The sequence below is a fragment of the Dipteris shenzhenensis genome, chromosome 18, assembly GCF_047967505.1.
Source record: "Dipteris shenzhenensis isolate YYH24624 ecotype China chromosome 18, Dip_SZ_1.0, whole genome shotgun sequence".
NCBI classification, from domain to species: domain Eukaryota; kingdom Viridiplantae; phylum Streptophyta; class Polypodiopsida; order Gleicheniales; family Dipteridaceae; genus Dipteris; species Dipteris shenzhenensis.
The window spans coordinates 32,808,049-32,827,696 of NC_141613.1; the positions used below are offsets into that span (position 1 = coordinate 32,808,049).

General features: G+C 42.3%; 1 protein-coding gene across 1 annotated transcript; it reads left to right on the forward strand.

The window, feature by feature from the left end:
• Window positions 1–16,238: 16,238 nt before the first annotated feature.
• LOC147891130 (glutamate receptor 3.3-like) lies at window positions 16,239–19,039 on the forward strand. Its single transcript, XM_087389815.1, has 5 exons — window positions 16,239–16,601; window positions 17,326–17,756; window positions 17,858–17,889; window positions 18,046–18,452; window positions 18,567–19,039. The coding sequence occupies exons 1-5, from the start codon at window positions 16,287–16,289 to the stop codon at window positions 18,957–18,959; spliced, it is 1,578 nt and encodes a 525-aa protein (XP_087245941.1). The 5' UTR covers window positions 16,239–16,286; the 3' UTR covers window positions 18,960–19,039.
• The last annotated feature ends 609 nt before the right edge of the window (window positions 19,040–19,648 follow it).

Below are 19,648 nucleotides of genomic sequence, written 5' to 3' on the forward strand. Positions count from 1 at the left end.
GTCATACATTTTTGGTCATACATGATGGAGATACGAAAAGTACATGCCTCGGTCTCTTTCTTGCAATCTAAATATTATGGACACAAATTCACAAGTGGTTCTACCCACATCAAGCAACATTTTCTCGGAATAGGCAGTGATGTTGGAGCTTGCACATGCACTCCTTTTGTATCGTCAAGTGATGGGAGAGCGCATATGCTCATATCCATCTCGTCTCCTTCTGTATTGAAATCTAGAACCTTGTGGGCTACAAGTGATGTTGTGTTGTAATTATTGAGATTGTGGATGATTTTGGTATACATAATAGTTAGAGATAACCTTGTGACTTGCATATACTTTCAAGGCGACATTGAAGGGAACATCAGAAAGTTGGAAAGAATAATCGAATATGTGCAATCGAAGTTTATATTTTCAAGTCTCAAGGGTTGATCTAGCTATTATGTGCACTAATTCACGTCGATATATTTTAATATTTCTTCATTAACTTTACAAGTCCACCTAATCCATTGAAAACCACGTAAATCACAGTTCACTTAAATCACTTAGTCCACTTAAATCACTTAGTCTACTTAAATCACTTATACCACTTAATTCACTTAGATCACTTAAATCCATAGAAAATTACTTAAATCAATTATACCACTTAGTTCACTTAGATCACTTTAATCACTTAAATCACCTAGTCCACTTAGATCACTTATACCACTTAATTCACTTAGTCCACTTAAATCACTTATACCACTTAATTCACTTAGATCACTTAAATCACTTAGTCCACTTAAATCACTTAAGTCACTTACATCATCTAGTCTACTTAGATCACTTATACCACTTAAATCACTTAGTCTACTTAACTCACTTATATCACTTGAACCATCGTTGTAGAAGAAGAGTATTATAAAGTTATATATGAAGTTTACAATGTACATAATTATGCAGTAGGATCCACATCTACTGTTCCCTGAGTGCTTGGTCCTGCACCCTACAAATCTATATTAGTGGGGTCTTCAAAATAAAAAATATCGGTATCCTCAGCTGCATCCAATTCTCCAAAGGACTATCTACAGCGTGCAAGCTCAAACTCCAACATCTGTACGTGTGCTTGTAGGTCCTCGATCTCTTTGGCTTGTGATGCAACGTGATCTTGTAACTCCTCAGCAGTAACACCTTGTTGACGGAGAGGTATGGCAGATGTGGCCAAGTCAACAAGATCACTATGTGCCTGGGGAGTTAGCACATGAGGTCTCTGAGATACGGGCTCTCTATTCTTTGTCCTTGCTCGCTTGCGCTCTGCAGGACGGCCCTTTCCTATTCCTGACAAGTGATGCTTGTCATTCCAATCCATGCATCGATGCAAGACGACGTTGTAGACATACACCTATTGGATGAAATACATGGGTATTTGCTGGTTATTGGGGATGCTTTCTTCCACCTCTATGAATCGTTGGAGAAGGATGTGGGCTATAGTTTGTGCCACAAGTCTGATAACTTGGGCTGTGCATATTTATTCCTAGCACTTCCTGAACGAAGAAACAAGGTGTGTTTCTTATGAACTCTAATGGGCATAGTCTTTGTACTTGTCAAAGAGAGACCGGGTCACCTTGCATGGTATTGTCATCCACTAGACCAGCAGCAAAAAAACCTAGTCCCTCTTTGCCCAGCATCTCTCTTTGCACTTGTGAGATAGCTTGAGCCTTGGCGTGATTTAGTTGGTCTGCTAAAACAGCCTCTTGAGGCACAAAAGCACCTTGTGGGCCCTCTTGGACTAGAGGTTGCTCTGGTTGGGGAGGATCTTGTGGGAGAATGTTCTCTAAGTTCTCTCCCTCCATGCTCATACTTAGCCTAAAAAATGCCAACAAGATAAAATTAATTTGTAACCACAAATAATATTAAATATTTAAACAATATTAAACAATTAAATAATATTAAACCTATACAAATAATATTTAAATATTTATTGTCACATCATTTATCATATTTTAAAATTGGACAATCATTTTTATCGCAACATTCAGTTATACAAATGATATTTAAACATTAATTATTGCATCATTTATCATATTTGACAATTACATCATCATTTTTATCGCATCATTTACTTATACAAACAATATTAAAACATTACTTATCGCATCATTTATCATGTCACTGTAAATATACAAATTATTCGAACAATGGAGTGGATCCAAACTTGGATGATATATAAAACTAAAAATGTTACAAGTTCCATGATCGGTCACTCGTGTTACATCTAGGCATCTAAGAAAGACTCAGTCATTGGCTAGTCTAAGTCCTTGGTTTGGACTGAGTTGTATAGCACATCTTGGAGCAATGTCAAAAATCCCACAAAAATCTGCATTACTTGGATGTCTATTCGGTTCGGTTGACTTTCCCTGAACCGCAAATCATCGTAAACACCCAATTAGAGCTTCCGCAGGCCCCGTACTTGGCAATGGTGCACAAATGTCCAAGATTTTCAGGATGTGATGAGACATGGCATACACATCCTGTGCAACATCGAAAGGTGGGGGATTGGTGCAAAGGCACTCTGGAGCAACATGACGAAACCTAGCAATGGAGCTTCGCACATTGTTGGGGCTATCACTGAGTAATGCGAGATAGTGCTTTCTAGTGCTGCATGGGGTCATTATTCCCCAATCACAAATGCCTAGATACACCTCCTTGGATGACTCTGAGAAGTGTAGCATAATGTTTTGTGCATGCAAATCATTATGCAGGACATTGTGTTGGTGCATGTAATGAATAGTGCAAACTAGTGCACTTAAAATATCAAATACATGTTGACGGACCCGTGGAGCTCTAGCAGGCATTTCCACATCATCTCTGTGAAACACCGGAGATGGTCACTTTCCATCATGTCTGAGGTAGGTTAGCCATCTTTCCGAATGATTTCCATTCTAGAACGGAAATAGTATCATTGGGGTATCATCATGGACTAGACCTATTGCCTGGATGATGCTCGGATGTACGACATCACCCAAGCATGTGGCTTCTTCCAATGCGCTTGCCTTCAATGCATCAATGGACACAGAAACCCTCAGCACCTTACATGCATAAATCTTGTCCCTTTCAAAGTGAGCGACAAGAATATTGCACATGTTGATTGTTCCTTTCGTGCCTATGCCCATAGTTGCACTACGTGTGAATCCGATGTCTCGTCGCTGAAGCAGTATGGGCCGCATGGGTCTAGGCACTTCTACATGATCATGCAAGCCATGTGATGTGCGTGGTGCTTGTGCAGGCAAGAATGAAGGAGATGGGAATGTATATGCTTGTGCAGATAGATTGTGGTGCAGGCGAAAATACGAGAGATGAAAACTGGTCTGCGCGCGTGGTAGGAGGCACAAATGGAGGCACAAAATTGGTGGTGAAATTTGATCGTGCATGTGGTGGGAGATGTGAAAAAAGAGGAGGAACTTCTAGGTATGAAAGATCTTGGAAAACAGGGATACGAGGTTCGACATGTTGTGGTGGATGCACTGGTGCATATGCGTGGCATGGCTGCAGTGGTGCTTGTGGCTACGTTTGGTGGAATGCGACATATGACTAGGGACGTGGGTGCATTGGTGCTTGTGGTTGTGGTGGATGTAATGCAGCATCTGACTGGGGGCATGGGTGCATTGATGCTTGTGGTTGCAGCTGTGCTTGGGGACGTGGGTGCATTGATGGAAGGGAGGTCGAGGTAGCTCCTTTGCCTTTGTAACGTCGCCACACATTCTTGATGTACGTGACCCTGGCATCTGCAGCAGGACCCTCCCACTTTGTGTCACATGAGTTTATGTCTTGATCTATTTGACCGAGGCATCGTCGGCCCTCCATAGCTAAGTGGTACAAATACTGGTCTATAGACTCTACTATGAAAACATCTGGAAATCGATCATGCAAGGTCCTCCCTCCATGCTCTGCCATTGTCCTCACCAAATTTTGTACACCACTTTCACCATTTTGGAAAGCTGTCTCAATGATGTCCTGATTGACATTCATTAAGAAGTGTACATTCTCGTTTTTCAGCACCTTCCTCTGAGACTTTGTGAGATTAGGTTGTTGACACTTCCTCTTCTCACCTGTGTGAGCCATCTCATATGCAGTAAGCTGCAACACAAAATTCAAAAAAGAATTCAATGCCAGGTGCAATAAGAAAATCAATGCAAGCAGTCTAAGAAATTACTTAGGTATAACCTCTCAACTCAAGCTCAAGCCTCAAATCATGTAACATACTATAGAAAATCAAAACACAAAAAATGACCTAGGTATAACCTAATCATGGACTTCACCATCTAACACTAGGATTCAACTGCAACACACAACTATCAAGGGGCAGTTGAGTGCCATACTAAGTGTCTAAAAGCACATCGCATGATTTCTAACTTAGGCTGCAACACACAACTATCCAGGGACAGTTGAGTGCCAGACTAAGTGTCTAAGACAACGTCGCATGATATCTAACTTAGACTGCAACACACAAGTATCAAGGGACAGTTGAGTGCGAGACTAAGTACTTGAAAATATCTCTAAACTTAGACTGTAACGCACAACTCTTAGGGGAGAGATGAGTGCCAGAATAAGCATCTATGAAAACATCACTAAGCTTGGACTATAACACACAAATCTCTTAAGAGAGATGAGTGCCAGCCCAAGAGTTCCTACAAACAAACATTTTTATACAAACTAAGACTACAACACACAACTCTCTTAAGAGAGATGAGTGCCAGTCTTAGGTAAAAGATAATTATTTATATTATAATTAAAATTGCAACACATGATAAAAACAGACTACAACACACAACTCTCGCAAGAGAGATGAGTGCCAACTTGTCTACACACTTAAATACAATACAAAATAAATATTAAAAAATTTAAAAAAATTGCAACAGACAACTCTCCTAAGAGAGATGAGTGCCAGTCTTAAACAAAACAAGAGAGAGAGAAACATTGATTACTAACGAAAGACTATAATAAAAGTAAGGTGCAGTAAGGTACCTATGACAAGAGCTGGTAGGTATGGAAGTAAGCAAGAGGTAGTAGGTAGGCAACCAAGAGGTGGCAAGTAGGCAAGCAGGTGGCTCAAGAATACAGTTGGATGTATCCGTACGAGTACCAAAAATAACAATTATTTCAAATTTATACTACATTTATTCGTACAAATAACCTCGTTTATTCGTACGAATATGTTTATTCGTACAAATAACCTATTTGTATGAATAAATTAGGAAAAATCGTTGGATTCATTTTAATTTGGGAAAATCGTGATTTTTTGCATTTTTTCGAATCAAAAAAGAAATTCGAGCGAATTAATGCAACTTAGATTGAGATAATGGACTCTGAATTTTTCAATGATGTTGGAATGAGAGTGATGATTAGAGAATGAGTAGAGATATAGGATGAACACACACCCATACACACAAGCTCCCTTTCTTTGGTAGAATTTGTACCCCTAAATTATTGTTCCTCACGCCCCTGCCCTCACACACACACACACACACACACACACACACACAAACACATTAATTTTGCTTAATTATTGTAGCTCACTCTCTCTCTCTCTCTCTCACACACACTTTTATCCTTTTATTAAGGCATCTACCTTTTTTAAAAAGAAAATCTACTTGCTTTTGTGAAGCCTAGATATCCTTAACGTCCACTTTAGAATTAGATGCCTGAAGTCTAATAGAATGTTGAAAGGTTTTGCACTTTTGAGAAGAGGTGTGTGTGTCCATGGAAGTCAATGGATTGGGACAAGGTCCTACCTAGCTAGGAGGAGAGGAAACTTCTAAAACTCCGACCTTATTCTCAAAGAAATAGTTCCCTCTTTATATTTCTAGCATTAGGGCAAGGTTTGGTTCTCATTTTCTTGATTATGTCAAAATGCTTTCCTTATCCCTAACCTTCCACTACACATACTCTTTTTTAATTGACCAACCTCCACACTCTTTCCTTACAATTAACCTTCCTTTCCCTAACTATCTGGTACCGTAATACACTCTTGTCATATCTCTGACTTACCAACACTCTTAAGCGAGATAAACCCCCCCAACCCCCTTTTTTTTATATTGACTTTTTATAATACACACACACAGGCGTGCGCCTACGGATGCGTGGACACACACACATAGGATGGGAGGGGTGGGGGATGACATTTAAGTACTTGAGGCAATAGACAAAAGCTACTTATCACAACAACACAAAGTAACTATAGACGCGCAAAATAGCGGGCGCATCTATAGGCGTTGCTTGAGTAGAGGAATTACGGGCGCGTCTAACAACTCGTCTATTTGCGCATTTAAATAATGCGTCTATTTGCGCGTTTAAACTGAGAAAATACGGGCCCGTCTAACATCACGTTTATCAGCGCGTCTATTTGCACATGTATTAACACGTCTATTTGCGCGTCTAAACTGAGAAAATATTGGCTCATCTAACGTAGCGTTTATCAATGCGTCTATTGGCACGTGTATTAGCGCGTTTATATGCGCATTTACACTGAGCATCAGACGCGTTTATAGACGCAAACCAGAGAATACAGAAAGTGAGATTTTGGTGTACATCATTGCTTTCCAAACATGGCCCATGATTACCAAAGCACATAATTTTAACAAAAACATCAATGCTTTTTTGCAAGCCCACATATACAAGAATTAAGTGAGGTGAGGAGAATGAGACAATATGTAAAATAGTTTTGCCAATATCAATGATGGGCTACGGTTCAATCTCATCCTCAATGAGATCAATCCTTGCCAAACTATCTACTTCAAAATCCAAACAAGTGTTTAGATCTACAAATACATTCAACCCACTACTACTTGTGCTACTCATGTGCTCATCAAAATCAGCATCACCAATGGTAGGCTCGTCCTCACGGGTAATGGCCTCAATATCTGTATTCCTATCTCATGATCATCCTCCTCTCTCGTATCACGGTCATCATCACGTCCATGGCCATGATCATCCTCCATACGCTCCATATTAGTAAATGTACTATACATCACTTTGGAACATGGCATAATAGGTATGACATGCCACCATTGGGTATTATCCACCATTGGTTGATAGACAACCTAATTCAAACACAAATACAATCATGTTATTTTTCTTGCATCAAATATTTAAAAGCGAGTATTTTTATGTGTGCACAGTACCTATTCACATTGTTGCGGTAGTACTAGTGTGTCCTTCCTACTTTGCCAAAACTTTGTGGAGTCAATAGTTACAAAGCCACTTGCATGGCATTTGATTGTTGCATTAGGGCCTCTTTCCACCACGTCCTTAAACCACTTTACATCCAAAACATACACAAAGAAGTGTTGAAAGTCAAGCTTAATAATATCTTGGATTATGCCACAATAATCATCCATGGCTCCATTGGCTCCCTCAAAGCTAGCAATGATGCCACAATCTTGTGTGTTTCTCTTATCATCAATCCGTTGTGTTCTAAAATGCTTGCCCTCACACCATATAGCATTGAACATAGTGCACTACACCAAGAAAAAATCAATTAAATAAGCAATCTAAATTATTAAAAGCTCCTAACTTATGCATAACATTCTATATACCGACCTTGCTCATGCATCCCCTAGCATACTCCCATTCTTCCATTGTGATATGCATCCCCTCGTCTTTCTTTGCTTTCTCCATTTCATCAAGTAGCCAATCCACATGAATATCCTTTGGAAGTGCTCTTAGATACTGAGGGTATGGCACATGAGATCCGTGGTGTGTACGAAAGAGGGCCCTTTCTTCTTGTCTTCTTGCCTTTGCATCCTCGTATCTTGTCACCCATCTTTTCATCACATCACTATTAAGCACGCAAAAGAGGTTGATACTATTATGCAACTCTGTGTCTATTACTTTGTTGCGTCCTTTTCCTTGAGGCACAATAGAGGTCATCCTTAGGTCTTCATCATCTCTCCATAGTCGTGGGAGAGAGCTATCCACATCAACAAGAAACTCAGAAATATATACAAGTGGCTCTTGTACCAACCAACCCTCAGCCATGCTACCTTCGAGTCTTGCATTTTGTCTCACGAAGCCCTTCAAGGTCTTCATGAAGCGCTCGAGGAAGAACAACCATCGTGCATGTATAGTACCGCATATAGCAATCTCATCCACCAAATGCACTATAAGATGTAGTTGGCTTGTGAGAATAGAACGTGGAAATGTCTCCTCCACTAAACAAACTGCCTCCACTGACATAACTCAAGCATTCTCAAGCATGGTGGGATCTATTTCCTTTGAGCTCACATACCTAGAAATAAAAAAGTACAGCATATTAGCAATATGCATTCAAACTTGCATGGAGCATTGATACGCATCATATTTTGTATCATGTAAAGTACCTCACAAGCTCGCCCATCTTGTAAATACAATCTTTCACGTCCTTCGATGCACTACGTGAAATGCTAGTAGGTAGTATGAACTGAACCCACGAGGAGGTGGTTGATTAGTTGCTTATAATTATTCACCCACAAGGAAAAAGATTTTATGCACACAAAATACTTACTTGGAGCATCTTGTGCCAATCATGAGATTTCAAGCCATATAATTGCTCTACACCTCTTTTCTTGCTCTTTGTAAAGGCTCCCTTCAAACACCTCATGCATCCAGTGGGAGTACGAATTGTAGTAATAGCGCGCTTCACCGTCGCCATCTCTAGCTTTGATAACATCCACGGTGCACGAGGTAAAAAAACACGCCCATTTGGTCTCTCTTGTGGCCAAGCTTCACGCATCCTCCCTGTGGTATGTAGATCCTCCCTTATGCCTGTGGAATCTCGTGTCCCATTCAAATGCTCCTACATGGCTACTGCCACATTCTTGAAGATATGCATGGGATCAAGCAGGTGATTGATCTTGAGGTGGGACCAATATGGTAAATGATAAAAGTGGAGTATCTAAACAAAATAAAGTGTTAGCGGGTAATCTTTATTTCCAGCCAATATAGCACACAATAGTTACAAACCCTTACCGGCTCATGCCAAGTGGTGGAGGAGTCATGGAACCGTCCCAAATTCTCATCCAATCTCTTGCGGTGAGTGATTGTCGGAGGACATTATTCCAAGGGGCAACATATCTAGGATGATCAGGTGGGAGAAATCGATGGTGATTCTCATAGATGACCTTATTCAATGCGTCTGCCCGTGAGGCAACTAGCGAAGGACCACAAACAGGACATGCATGGTAACTCGATGTAGTGAGACCAGAACAATAGACGCAATTAAAAGAGTTGAAGGTGGGTTTAGGATGCCACATCCTTTGCCTATTCATAATTAGAAGTGCAATGCTTACCTGAACACTCGCCATAGCCTGGGAAGTCATGCATCGTCCACATTAAGACTGCTTTGCAGTTGAAGTCTCGTGACGAGGGAGGCCTACTCACATCATGCACCTCGATACCTCTCCAAAGTATCTCTAGCTCGTCAATCAAAGGCTCCAAATAAACATCAGGGTTTTTGACTTTATGTTTCCTTGGAATTAGAAGGGACAGCATAACATGTCCTTTCTTAATAGCCATAGAGGGTGGAAGATTATAATTCACCAATATCACTGGCCATACACTGTAAGACGTGCTTTTGAGACCAAATGGGTTCACACCGTCCATACCCAATCCAAGTCTCAAGTTCCTAGGTTCTTCCTTGAAGCTTGGCCATGTGTGTTCAATATGCTTCCATGCAGGAGAGTCCACGGGAGTTCTCCACTTGCCATCGGTTGATCGATGAGAGGAATGCCATGACATGAGCTCTGCAATAGATTTGCACTTGAACATATGTTGGATGCGAGGGATTATGGGAAAATGTCGCGAAACCTTACGAGGCACGTCCAAAGTTTTGAGATCTGCTCTATATCTTGCCTCTCCACAAGTAGGACACTCTCTTGCATCCTTATGCAGTCCACGAAACAAAACGCAATCGTTGACACATGCATGGATGCGCTTGTAATCTAATCCTCCAAGAGAGGTCACATGTTGCCTTGCCATATCTCTTGAGGTCGGTAATTTATTCTCCCATGGAAGCATTTTACACAATAGCCTGCACGTGAAGACCATAAATGAGGAAAAGCATTCGAGTAATTGACCCACTAGCATAATTCACCATGTTTGCAAAATAGACTTTAAAGCTTACTTGAGTAATGCATTCAAACTTGCATTGCTCCATCCATAGATGGTTTGCAAGTTTAGTAACTCAAGGGAGGCATGTAGAACAGAGAAAGTGCACCCCTCAAACAGTGGAGTCGATGCTGCAGTAAAAAGATCATCCTGCTCCATGCTATCATCCCTCCCTTGATGGACATATAAATCCCGCACCATATCATCAAACAGCTCCTCCTCCATGGCTTCATGAGGTAATGGGGGAGGGCTACTATTTGTTGAGATATCGAGCTCCACTCGTGATATGCCAGGGTGACCGTTGTGCATTTATGTCACCGACTTGTTAGCTACAGATGCGGTTGGTACACCGCCCACGAATAATAGCAGATGACAGCTATCCTTATCTACTCTAGTTCATGGCTCAGTTAGTATGCCACCTTAGTTAGTTGAGTTTGGTTTGAGACCCACATATAGGGTTCTTCTATTTCTTTGTACTTGAGTTCTTTTGGCTTACACAACTAAGAAGAGGAAAACTGTTTTCAGCCTCCACCTGTGTGTGTATTCCCCCATTGTGTATGTGAGAAAGCCGCAAGTGAGACTCCTTCCCTCTCTCCCACTATCTTCACATGGTATCAGAGGCTTGTTCGTGGTAAGGAGCTCAAGAAAGCAAACCAAGTTCGCGGTGTCCTGGTAAGAGGACCAGTGTTGCTTTCCTTTTTCGAGTTTAGGAGCAAATCTCTGCAGGTAGCACAGCCAGAAGTGCAAGAGTGCACTGTCTCAGATTGAGATGCCCTTCATGGTGTGGCGAGAGGGCAGTTTATGCTGCAGGTAAGGGCTAAGCCTTTGGTGACTTTATTTTTCTGATTCCAGACCATTTCGGGGCCTGTTTTGAGGGCGGAAGTTCTTCGCAGGCACTCAGAAAAAGGCCCTATTTTTGTTGTGCGACCACTACTCTGCTGGTCGGTGAAACGTTGTCGCAGAAATTGCATCGTATGCCTGTGTGCAAAGATATTGGGAGTTGCAAAATCATGCTTGTTGCCTGTTGATGCAAATTTTTCACTAGGAAGTGACTATGTGGTCAAATACCATTTTCGTTAGTTTTGCAGATCTGCCCGTGTGAGGCAAAAGCTGTGTTTTTTTGCAGTGACAGAATATGTTGCAGTGTTCTGTAATGGCATCTGATTCTCTTTCACAGATTGTCACTGAAAAGCTTGACAAGAACAACTTCCAGGCATGGAAGTTTAGAATGATGAATTTCCTTATAGGAAAAGGCTATTGGGAGTTCATTACAGGAAATGAAGAAGAACCAATTCTTCCTAATGTTCCCAATCAATAGGAAATGTAGGCATTTAAAGGATGGCATGAGAGAGCCAGAAAAGTTATGTACTGGCTGTCTATCAGTATTTCGGATTCTATGATTGTGCATATTCAGGATGCAAACAGTCGCATCCCATTCTCCATACTTTGAGATGTGATTGAGTGTAATCCTGTGTGCATGATACATGTTTCCTCGACATCGATCACACATACATTTGATTTTTTGCTCCAACCACATTTCGCAATGGTGGATACGGAGGGATTCATCCTCACTGGAGCTACTTGTTGAAGATGAAGACATCCTACAAACAAACAATCCAAAAAAATTTGCTCTTCTTCAAATGTTTAATTTTAAACTCTGTGGCACGTCTAAAAGCGCGTCTGCTTGTTCTGTGGTGCGCGTCTATAGACACGTCTAAAACCGCGTCTACTCTGTGTCTTTACACGTGCAAATAGACGCGCTTTTAGACGCGCCTATAGATGCGGCTTTTAAACCTGCTTTTAGCGCGCTCGTTTTGCTTTTCTTGACATTACTTATACTTCGCGTGGCTTGCTTGTTTCCTTATTAGCAGATCCACAGTTTCGACGCTTAAGAGGAAGGCACCCACACTTACTTCCAAGCTTACACTTAAGAGGAAGGCACCCACACTTACTTCCAAGCTTAAAGGAGGGAGAGGAGGGCGAACAAGAAGGAGAAGCAACTTTGAAAAAGGAGAAGAACCTTCCACACCTCTATCCAAGGTAAGTCTTTTTACAGTTGATCTTTTTTGGAAGTTTGCTCTCTTTGGATTTGTACTTTCTCGTATCCAAAAAACGCATGATCTGGGTATCAACGCATGATCTGGGTATCAGTGTCACGTTTGTGTGTCGGGCGCAATGTCCTTTTCTACTTTTAGAAAAGTTCGTTTGTCGGAGCACGTCTATAGGCGCGTCTAAACGCACGTCTACAGGCGCATCTAAATGCGCATCTAGTCTATTTGCAGATAGAGGCACTAAATGCGCATCTAGTCTATTTGCAGATAGAGGCAGCTGCATCTATAGACGTGCCGTCACACGCAAAAATAGATGCGTTGATCAGACGCGTCTATAGACACGCTCTGATAGTAATCCTTCCCCTTTGTTCTCAGCTCATCAAGAATAGATTTTTTTTTCTTTTTTTCAGTTCATCATGTGGCCAAGAAGCGCTTCCAACTCACCTGATCCCCGGGAGTCTATTTTTAGGGACTTATATAACCTTTTAGGGCACCCTCCTAGTCTTGTGGAGTTATACGGGTATATGACGGGTACCCTAAACACCCCCCAGGAGTCGGCACTACAGACTCCAAACCACCCCACACCAGCTGAGATCACCCTAGCGGAGTCAGCACAGCCCAGCCGGATACACAGCGCAGGCCCATCTCCCATGCTGTCTTATGCCCCTTCCCCTATGCCGTCTTATGCCCCTTTTGCCATTCCGTCTTATGCCCCTTCCCCCATGCCGTCAGGAGGTCCTTCTGTCTCGCAGAGCCATCGACGTACTCCTGTGCAGTCGAGACTCGGTTCTCCAGCTACAACTGGTCAGCGTAGTCCCGTGCAGTCTCTAGCTACGAGTGGCCAGCGTACGAGCTCGACACGACACAGTAGCAAGCGTAGCAGCAGGGAGAGCGATGGGGGATGCATTGCATAGTGCTTTGGGAGGGGTGGTGGTGGGGACGATGATGATTCAGATGATTTAGATGTGTCTCCGGGTGATGGTACGATATTCTATGACATCACTCAGACAGGAGGCATCTTGATGGATGTGCGAGGGAAGGACATCATGGCCTTCATGCGCTCTGTAATTGCTAACAATTACAGAGATTGCTTTATCCACTTCAAAGACCAGCCAAAGAGGTTGGCTGATGAGACCCTCGCTGATGTTCGCTCTAGGTATCCTAACCCCCCCAATCGCCAGATCACAGATAAATGGGTCAAGTCAAAGATTGTTACGATACTTAGCAATAAAAGATCTTCGCTTAAGAGACAGGCACTAGCGGAGCTTGCCAGGATCGAGGGAGGTCAACCACCAAGGGGCCCGCCCCACACCGCTCACAAGCGTGAGTGGAAGAAAGCAATGAAGTCAGCAAGGGAGGACCCCAGTCTGCAGCACGTGGAGGCACGAAGGATCCAGATGGAGGAATATGGAAGCGTGCATTTTGGAGCAGGGGGTGTTGAATCATGGGAGGCCCAATTTGTAAATACCGATCTCAAATTATATTGCTTATGTAGTTTATTAGGAGGTTGTTTCTTTGTACTAATCCCTCTGCAAATTGTGTCGTCTTGTAGCTTGAGATCGTGGGCAGATACCCTACTCCTGTGGAGACAGCCTACGACCGCCACCATTGCAGAGGAGATACATGGAGGCACTTCTATGATGACGGGTTGATTACTGAGGAGCAGTATATCCGGGCTACTGGAACAGCCCTTGAGACATTTGAAAGTAATTAAATAATGCCAATATTATAAGTAAAGATTTGATTTTTCATACATTGATATATGTTGTCCCTTGTTTACAGGCCCGTGCACAAGACGACGAGGAAGATGAGGAAGGAGGCGCAGAAGGGAGCGCAAAAGGCAGCATGGAAGGGAGCATGGAAGGGAGCGAGGATTAGTCATAGAAGTAGTGCTAGCTACTCTTTTTTGTACTTAAAGCCACTGGCTTGGCTTCGTGCCTCTTGTATATACACTCCTCTTATTTTTTGTACTTGAAGCCACATGATGTGGCTTAGCTTCCTTATTTTTTGTACTTGAAGCCACATGATGTGGCTTAGCTTCATGCTATATGTACATACAAGCACTTTTTGAGCTTTCAATTTTATTGTGTTTTGGACTTGTAATGTTTTATTTAGAATTGTAATTAAAATGCGATTGGCTGTAAGAATTGAATTAGCCAATGTGGAAATGGGATTCTTGTAACTATATAGCATACACAACATACACAGCGTTCTATAAATTTTTAAAAAATTATTATAAAGCGCGTCTATCAATGCGTTTATAAACGCGTCTATATACGTGTCTATCTATCGACAAGCGTCTATTTCTACGTCTACAAACGCGTTTATAAGAGCGTCTATTTTGGTGTATATGCACGTCTATACGCGCGTGTGTGTCCTATATAGACGCGCTGTTAGATGCGGGTCTCTAGACTTGCAAATAGACGCACCCATAATTTTTTTATTTAGTTCAGCAAACGCATTTGTGTGCGTGTCTATGGGTGCTTTGTCTTGTTGTGTATGTATGGTTTTCTTTAATAATTCACACCAAGAATTTAGTGATTTTCTTGAAGTGAGTGCACCTTCAGAGGATATATATTTGTGAAGGACCTCTCTAAGACTTTTACCCATCCATTTATCAAGAATATTTCTCATGTATACTATGTACCAGTTAGCCAAACCATAATAAGCTCACAGAAATATTTGTCTTACATATCTACAACAATCTAAACAATAATAAGCTTTCATAAATTTTTTGCTACAAGACTCTTTGTATACATGTAAGTACTCAGTTGGATATCCTATTCACATTCAATGAAGTCCCCTTTAAATGCTATATCAAATTTCTAGTTGAATGGTCAACTGATGCAATTCTAAATAGTCATATCTTCTTGGGGGACTTTTTGTAATCTCATGATACAATCACCCATGATATTATAGATATCAATGTTTCTATTATGTTTAGGCAAGTTGTTCAGAAGTACACAATGTAACAATGCATATAGAATGTGTAGATGTGTGAGCAAGATGTGGACCTTGGATCTTGCACTGGCACATGGAATGGATGATGAAGTGAGTGGTCACTAAGGCACTGAAGAAGGACTGGTGTGAATATATGTACCTTTCCACCCTTTATGGGCCCACTTTGCATTTGTGTCTCTTGGATATATGGATGGTTAAAAGTGACAAGAAATGATGATCTAGAGACATTTCAAAATTTTATTTGTTTATTGGTGTTTTTTGGCTCTACTTAGCCCACTCTTTTTTTCTTATGTGCTAGTTATTGGTCACCTTATGCCTTTTGAATGAATCCCACATTGTAAACTCAAGATTTCTATGACAATGTGATAGTGTACTTCACTCAAAAGGAAGAATTTGGGGGCGGGGGTTAAAAGAATTAAATTTTGCTCGAATACCACAATGCGAACTTAAGATTTCTATGAAATGTGACATTGTACTGACACTAAGAAAGTAGAACTAGGGGAGGGAGGGACTCCAAGAATCTTGTTATTGGCATTAGTCTATATCATTCACTAAGAAAGTAGAACTAGGGGAGGGAGGGACTCCAAGAATCTTGTTATTGGCATTAGTCTACATCATTCTGGTCTTGCATAAGTCCAATGTGATTGGCCGTGGATTCAATGTGTGTGAGTATACTCAAGTGAGGAGGGGAAGTAGAACTAGGGGAGGGAGGGACTCCAAGAATCTTGTTATTGGCATTAGTCTATATCATTCTCGTCTTGCATAAGTCGAGTGTGATTGGCCGTGGTTTCAATGTGTGTGAGTACTCAAGTGAGGAGGGGCATTTGTGGGTCGGTGGGGTCTTCCAAGGTATGTGGGAGACTCATGTGAAGATTTGAAGTCAAAATTGTGAAGATTGGTGTTTTCTTTGAAGTCAAAATTTACGGTTGGAACGAGACGGTGTGCTATTGTGCTAATATAATAAAAACACAATCAATTGTGGGGAAAAAAAAAAGAATAAGATGAAGCGAAAAGAAATTTGGTGGGTTTTTAAAATTCATTTTCTTCTAATGTGTATAAAACATGAAGGGGGGTCTTACAACAAACAACGAAGTTAGAGTCATGAACCTTTTCTTCTTCTTCTTCTTTTTCTTTTTCTTCTTCTTTTTGGGATGGATGCCTTCTTCGAACACTGTAGCCTCGCCATCGCCAGGAATCCCAGCTCCTGCACCAAGTTATGGCGCCCCTTCTCCTGCTCCTCCTCCTCCTCCTCGTCCTCTCCGAGCCTTGGTGCCCCTCAAACTTGGCTTCACCCAGTTCGTTTCCTGGTCCGGCCCCCCCCACAACGCCTCCTTGGATGGCTTCTGTGTCCAGGTCTTTCGCGAGGCTGTTCAGCGCCTCCCACAGCCTCTCGCCTACGAATTCGTCCCCTTCGGAGACGGGGTATCCACTCCCTTATACGACGGCATGATCCGGATGGTCCAAAATGGGGTCTGTCTTTCTCGCCTTTTTCTCTCGTATGATTTGATAATTAGATCGTGCAGTACGTGGCGTAGAAGCAAAATTCTTTACTGTCTGTCTGAATGTGTGGGGTGATTGTGGGCGCTGCGGCGACTGTGTGTGTGTGTGTAAGAGGGAAGACGTGACTGTGATGGACTGTATGAGTGTGTGTGATTGGAGGGCTGAGAGAGGTGTGTGTGTGTGTGTGTGTGAAAGAGAGGACTTAGGAGGGGGCGCACAGGACCAGACAGTGAAGAGACAGAGCGCATCGGACTTCTGTAGCTGTGTTCCAAGTTCTGCGTTGGGTCGTTATAGATATATTGAACGGGATCAGAACTCAGCTGGCGGAGGAGAGTGTGCACTGAAATATTCACCGTAGAACTCAGCTGCCGCATCTAGATAGGAGAGTGCGCTGAATCCAGAAGAAGAGAGATCGAGATAGATGAACCTCTCGAGAGCCATGCTCGCAGCTGTGACATAACCCTTGGTTGAGAAAGAGCGATAGCGATTGAGAGACAGAGAGAGATGTACGGAGCAACGACGTCTTGTCGGACGAAAGGTGCACGCAAGGCGCAGACGTCATTTAGGATTGCATGACGTCGAGAGCTGGTTGTGAATGTAAATCGTTGCATGAGATGCTCTTGAATTGCCGGCGAGACAGCATAATTTCTACGTACCGCTCAACGTATAATCAGATTGTTGGTTCGTTCAACAGGAAGCCGATGCAATCGTCGCTGATCTTACGATCACCAAAGATCGCATGAACATATTGGACTTCACTCAACCTTACATTCAATCTGCACTCGTGATGGTCGCTCCCTTCACCTACGGCAGCTCCGGTCCAACCGTCTGGGGCTTCCTGCATCCCTTCAGCTTGGACTTGTGGCTCTCCATCGCAGCTGCTTTTGCCGCCACTGGCCTCGTCCTCTTCCTCCTCGAACATCGTAACCCAGAATTCTCTAAAAGCTCCAGACGACCTGATGCCCAAATCACCCCCGACCTGTCGTCCCGGTCTGCAGTTGCTCGCAGTTATAGTCCCCATAATTTGCAGCACCTCGACATGCCCTCACCCTCCTTCGACAGAATTCCTCAACCTGCTGTCGCGTCCGCGGTTTCCCTCAAGCGCCGGCTCATGAACGCCTATTGGTGTGTTTATACTCTCACAATTCTGTCGTTTGTTGTCAACACGTGTCATTCACGGCCCTTTTGGAAGCTTATTGGTCTCTTAGAGCTCTCTATTCTTGCAGGTTTACTTCGCTCTCGGTCTTCTTCGCTCAGCGTAAGCTCGCACCTGCCTATGCCTGTATAAATTTTACTGCATTTCTGCTTGCTACATGGAAGGCCAATTTTGATACTGTATAAAGGTTGCTGCATTTCTGCTTGCTAACTACAAATGGAAGGCCCATTTTGATACTGGAAGCATTTATTCATGCAGAAGAGTCCGTCACAACCCACGCCGGGCGCATCGTGACGGTTGCTTGGTTGCTAGTGGTACTTGTTTTTAATTCCAGCTACACGGCAAGTTTAGCCTCGCTTCTTTCCCAACAGCAACGTAACCCTGCAATCCAAGGGTTCGCAAGTTTGCAGAAAAGTGATATAGCGATTGGCTATCAAGAGGGATCCTTTGTTCAAAGCTACTTGAGAAGGCTCGGAATCCGCCAAAGCAGACTAAAGCCCTACGCTTCGGAAGAAGAATTTACTAAAGCTCTAAAGTTGGGTTCGAACAACGGTGGAGTGGGAGCGATATTGGACGAGCTTCCTTACACGCAAATACTTCTTCAATCAGAGTGTGATTTTACCTCGGTGGGCGACCAAATCGCTTACTTTGGTGGATTTGGCTTTGTAAGTGATTCGCTAGTTTGAAACTTACCACCACGGATGCTCTGGAATTCTGTCCAGAGCTCACTGCATCTCTGCGAAATGATATTCCTAACTTTTATCTGCAAAACCCTGCAGGCCTTTGCAAAGAATTCCTCGTTGACAGACGAGATCTCGAAGGGTATTCTTTCACTAATGGAAGACGGCGTCCTCCAAAGGATCAAGGACGGTTGGATTGGAGGCACGGACAAGTGCAGCTCCAGCAACACACCAGAGCGGTTGGGAGTGAGGAGTTTTGGAGGGCTATTTTTAATTCTGGGGATCGTGTATGCGACTTGCGTTCTGTGGCGTGTGGTGATTAAGAGGTTGAATCGATTGGAGCAGTGCAAAGAAAGAGGGCGGGCTAACAAAAAGCTTGATAAAAGTGAATCAAGGCAATCCAATTCTCACAAACTGAAAGAAGAAGCTCTTCAATCGAGATCAGAACTAGAAATTGATGCTGTGGTCATTGATGAGGTTGCAGTCCTTTGACCAGACGTCCTTTCATATCATGTATCATAGTAGACGAATGCATACCTACCTCCTGTTTCTTCCATGTGCTCAAATTCCTACGTAGTTTCTTCCATGTGCTCAAATTCCTATGTAGTACAGGGGCAATTTGTTAGTTTGTTGTTATGTTTGCCAAATTGCCATCATGAATCATTGAAGGGCAAATGTGAAGAGAGAGAGAGAGCGTTAGATGTTGGTAACTTGTTATCATTAAAGTCAAAATGTGAAAAGTCTCTAACCACCTCTTTTTTTTATTTATAAGATTGACTCTAGTCATCTATAAAGTCTTAGTAATGTAAATGTGATCTCCATAGTTTTTAGATAATGTGATGTGCATAGTTTTTAGATTTGGCACTCATATAGAATCCCCATGATTTCAAGGAGGTTGTATTAAATGATGAATGAAGACAAGGTTGTACCTTTTGTCTTCATTCATCATTTAATACAACCGCCTTGCAAAAATACAAACTAGAAATGAGAGCAATTTTCATGAGGTTGTATTTGGTTGCATGAGATTACAAAAGCAATTTCCATTCAAGCTACGTGTGCATCTATAAAAAATGCTTTTACAAAAATGATCATTATTTAACATTAATGTATCATCCTAGAAACCTCCTTCGGAGATAGCTAGAATCTTAGATCGGTAATGAATCTTGGTTAAAGAACTACCA

Excerpts from the sequence above, each read along its gene's own strand:
- LOC147891130 (XM_087389815.1), top strand. The coding sequence starts at position 16,287 with ATGCCTTCTTCGAACACTGTAGCCTCGCCATCGCCAGGAATCCCAGCT. Across the intron at positions 16,602-17,325 it reads TCCGGATGGTCCAAAATGGG|GAAGCCGATGCAATCGTCGC; the intron begins GTCTGTCTTTCT and ends TTCGTTCAACAG. Across the intron at positions 18,453-18,566 it reads ACTTTGGTGGATTTGGCTTT|GCCTTTGCAAAGAATTCCTC; the intron begins GTAAGTGATTCG and ends AAAACCCTGCAG.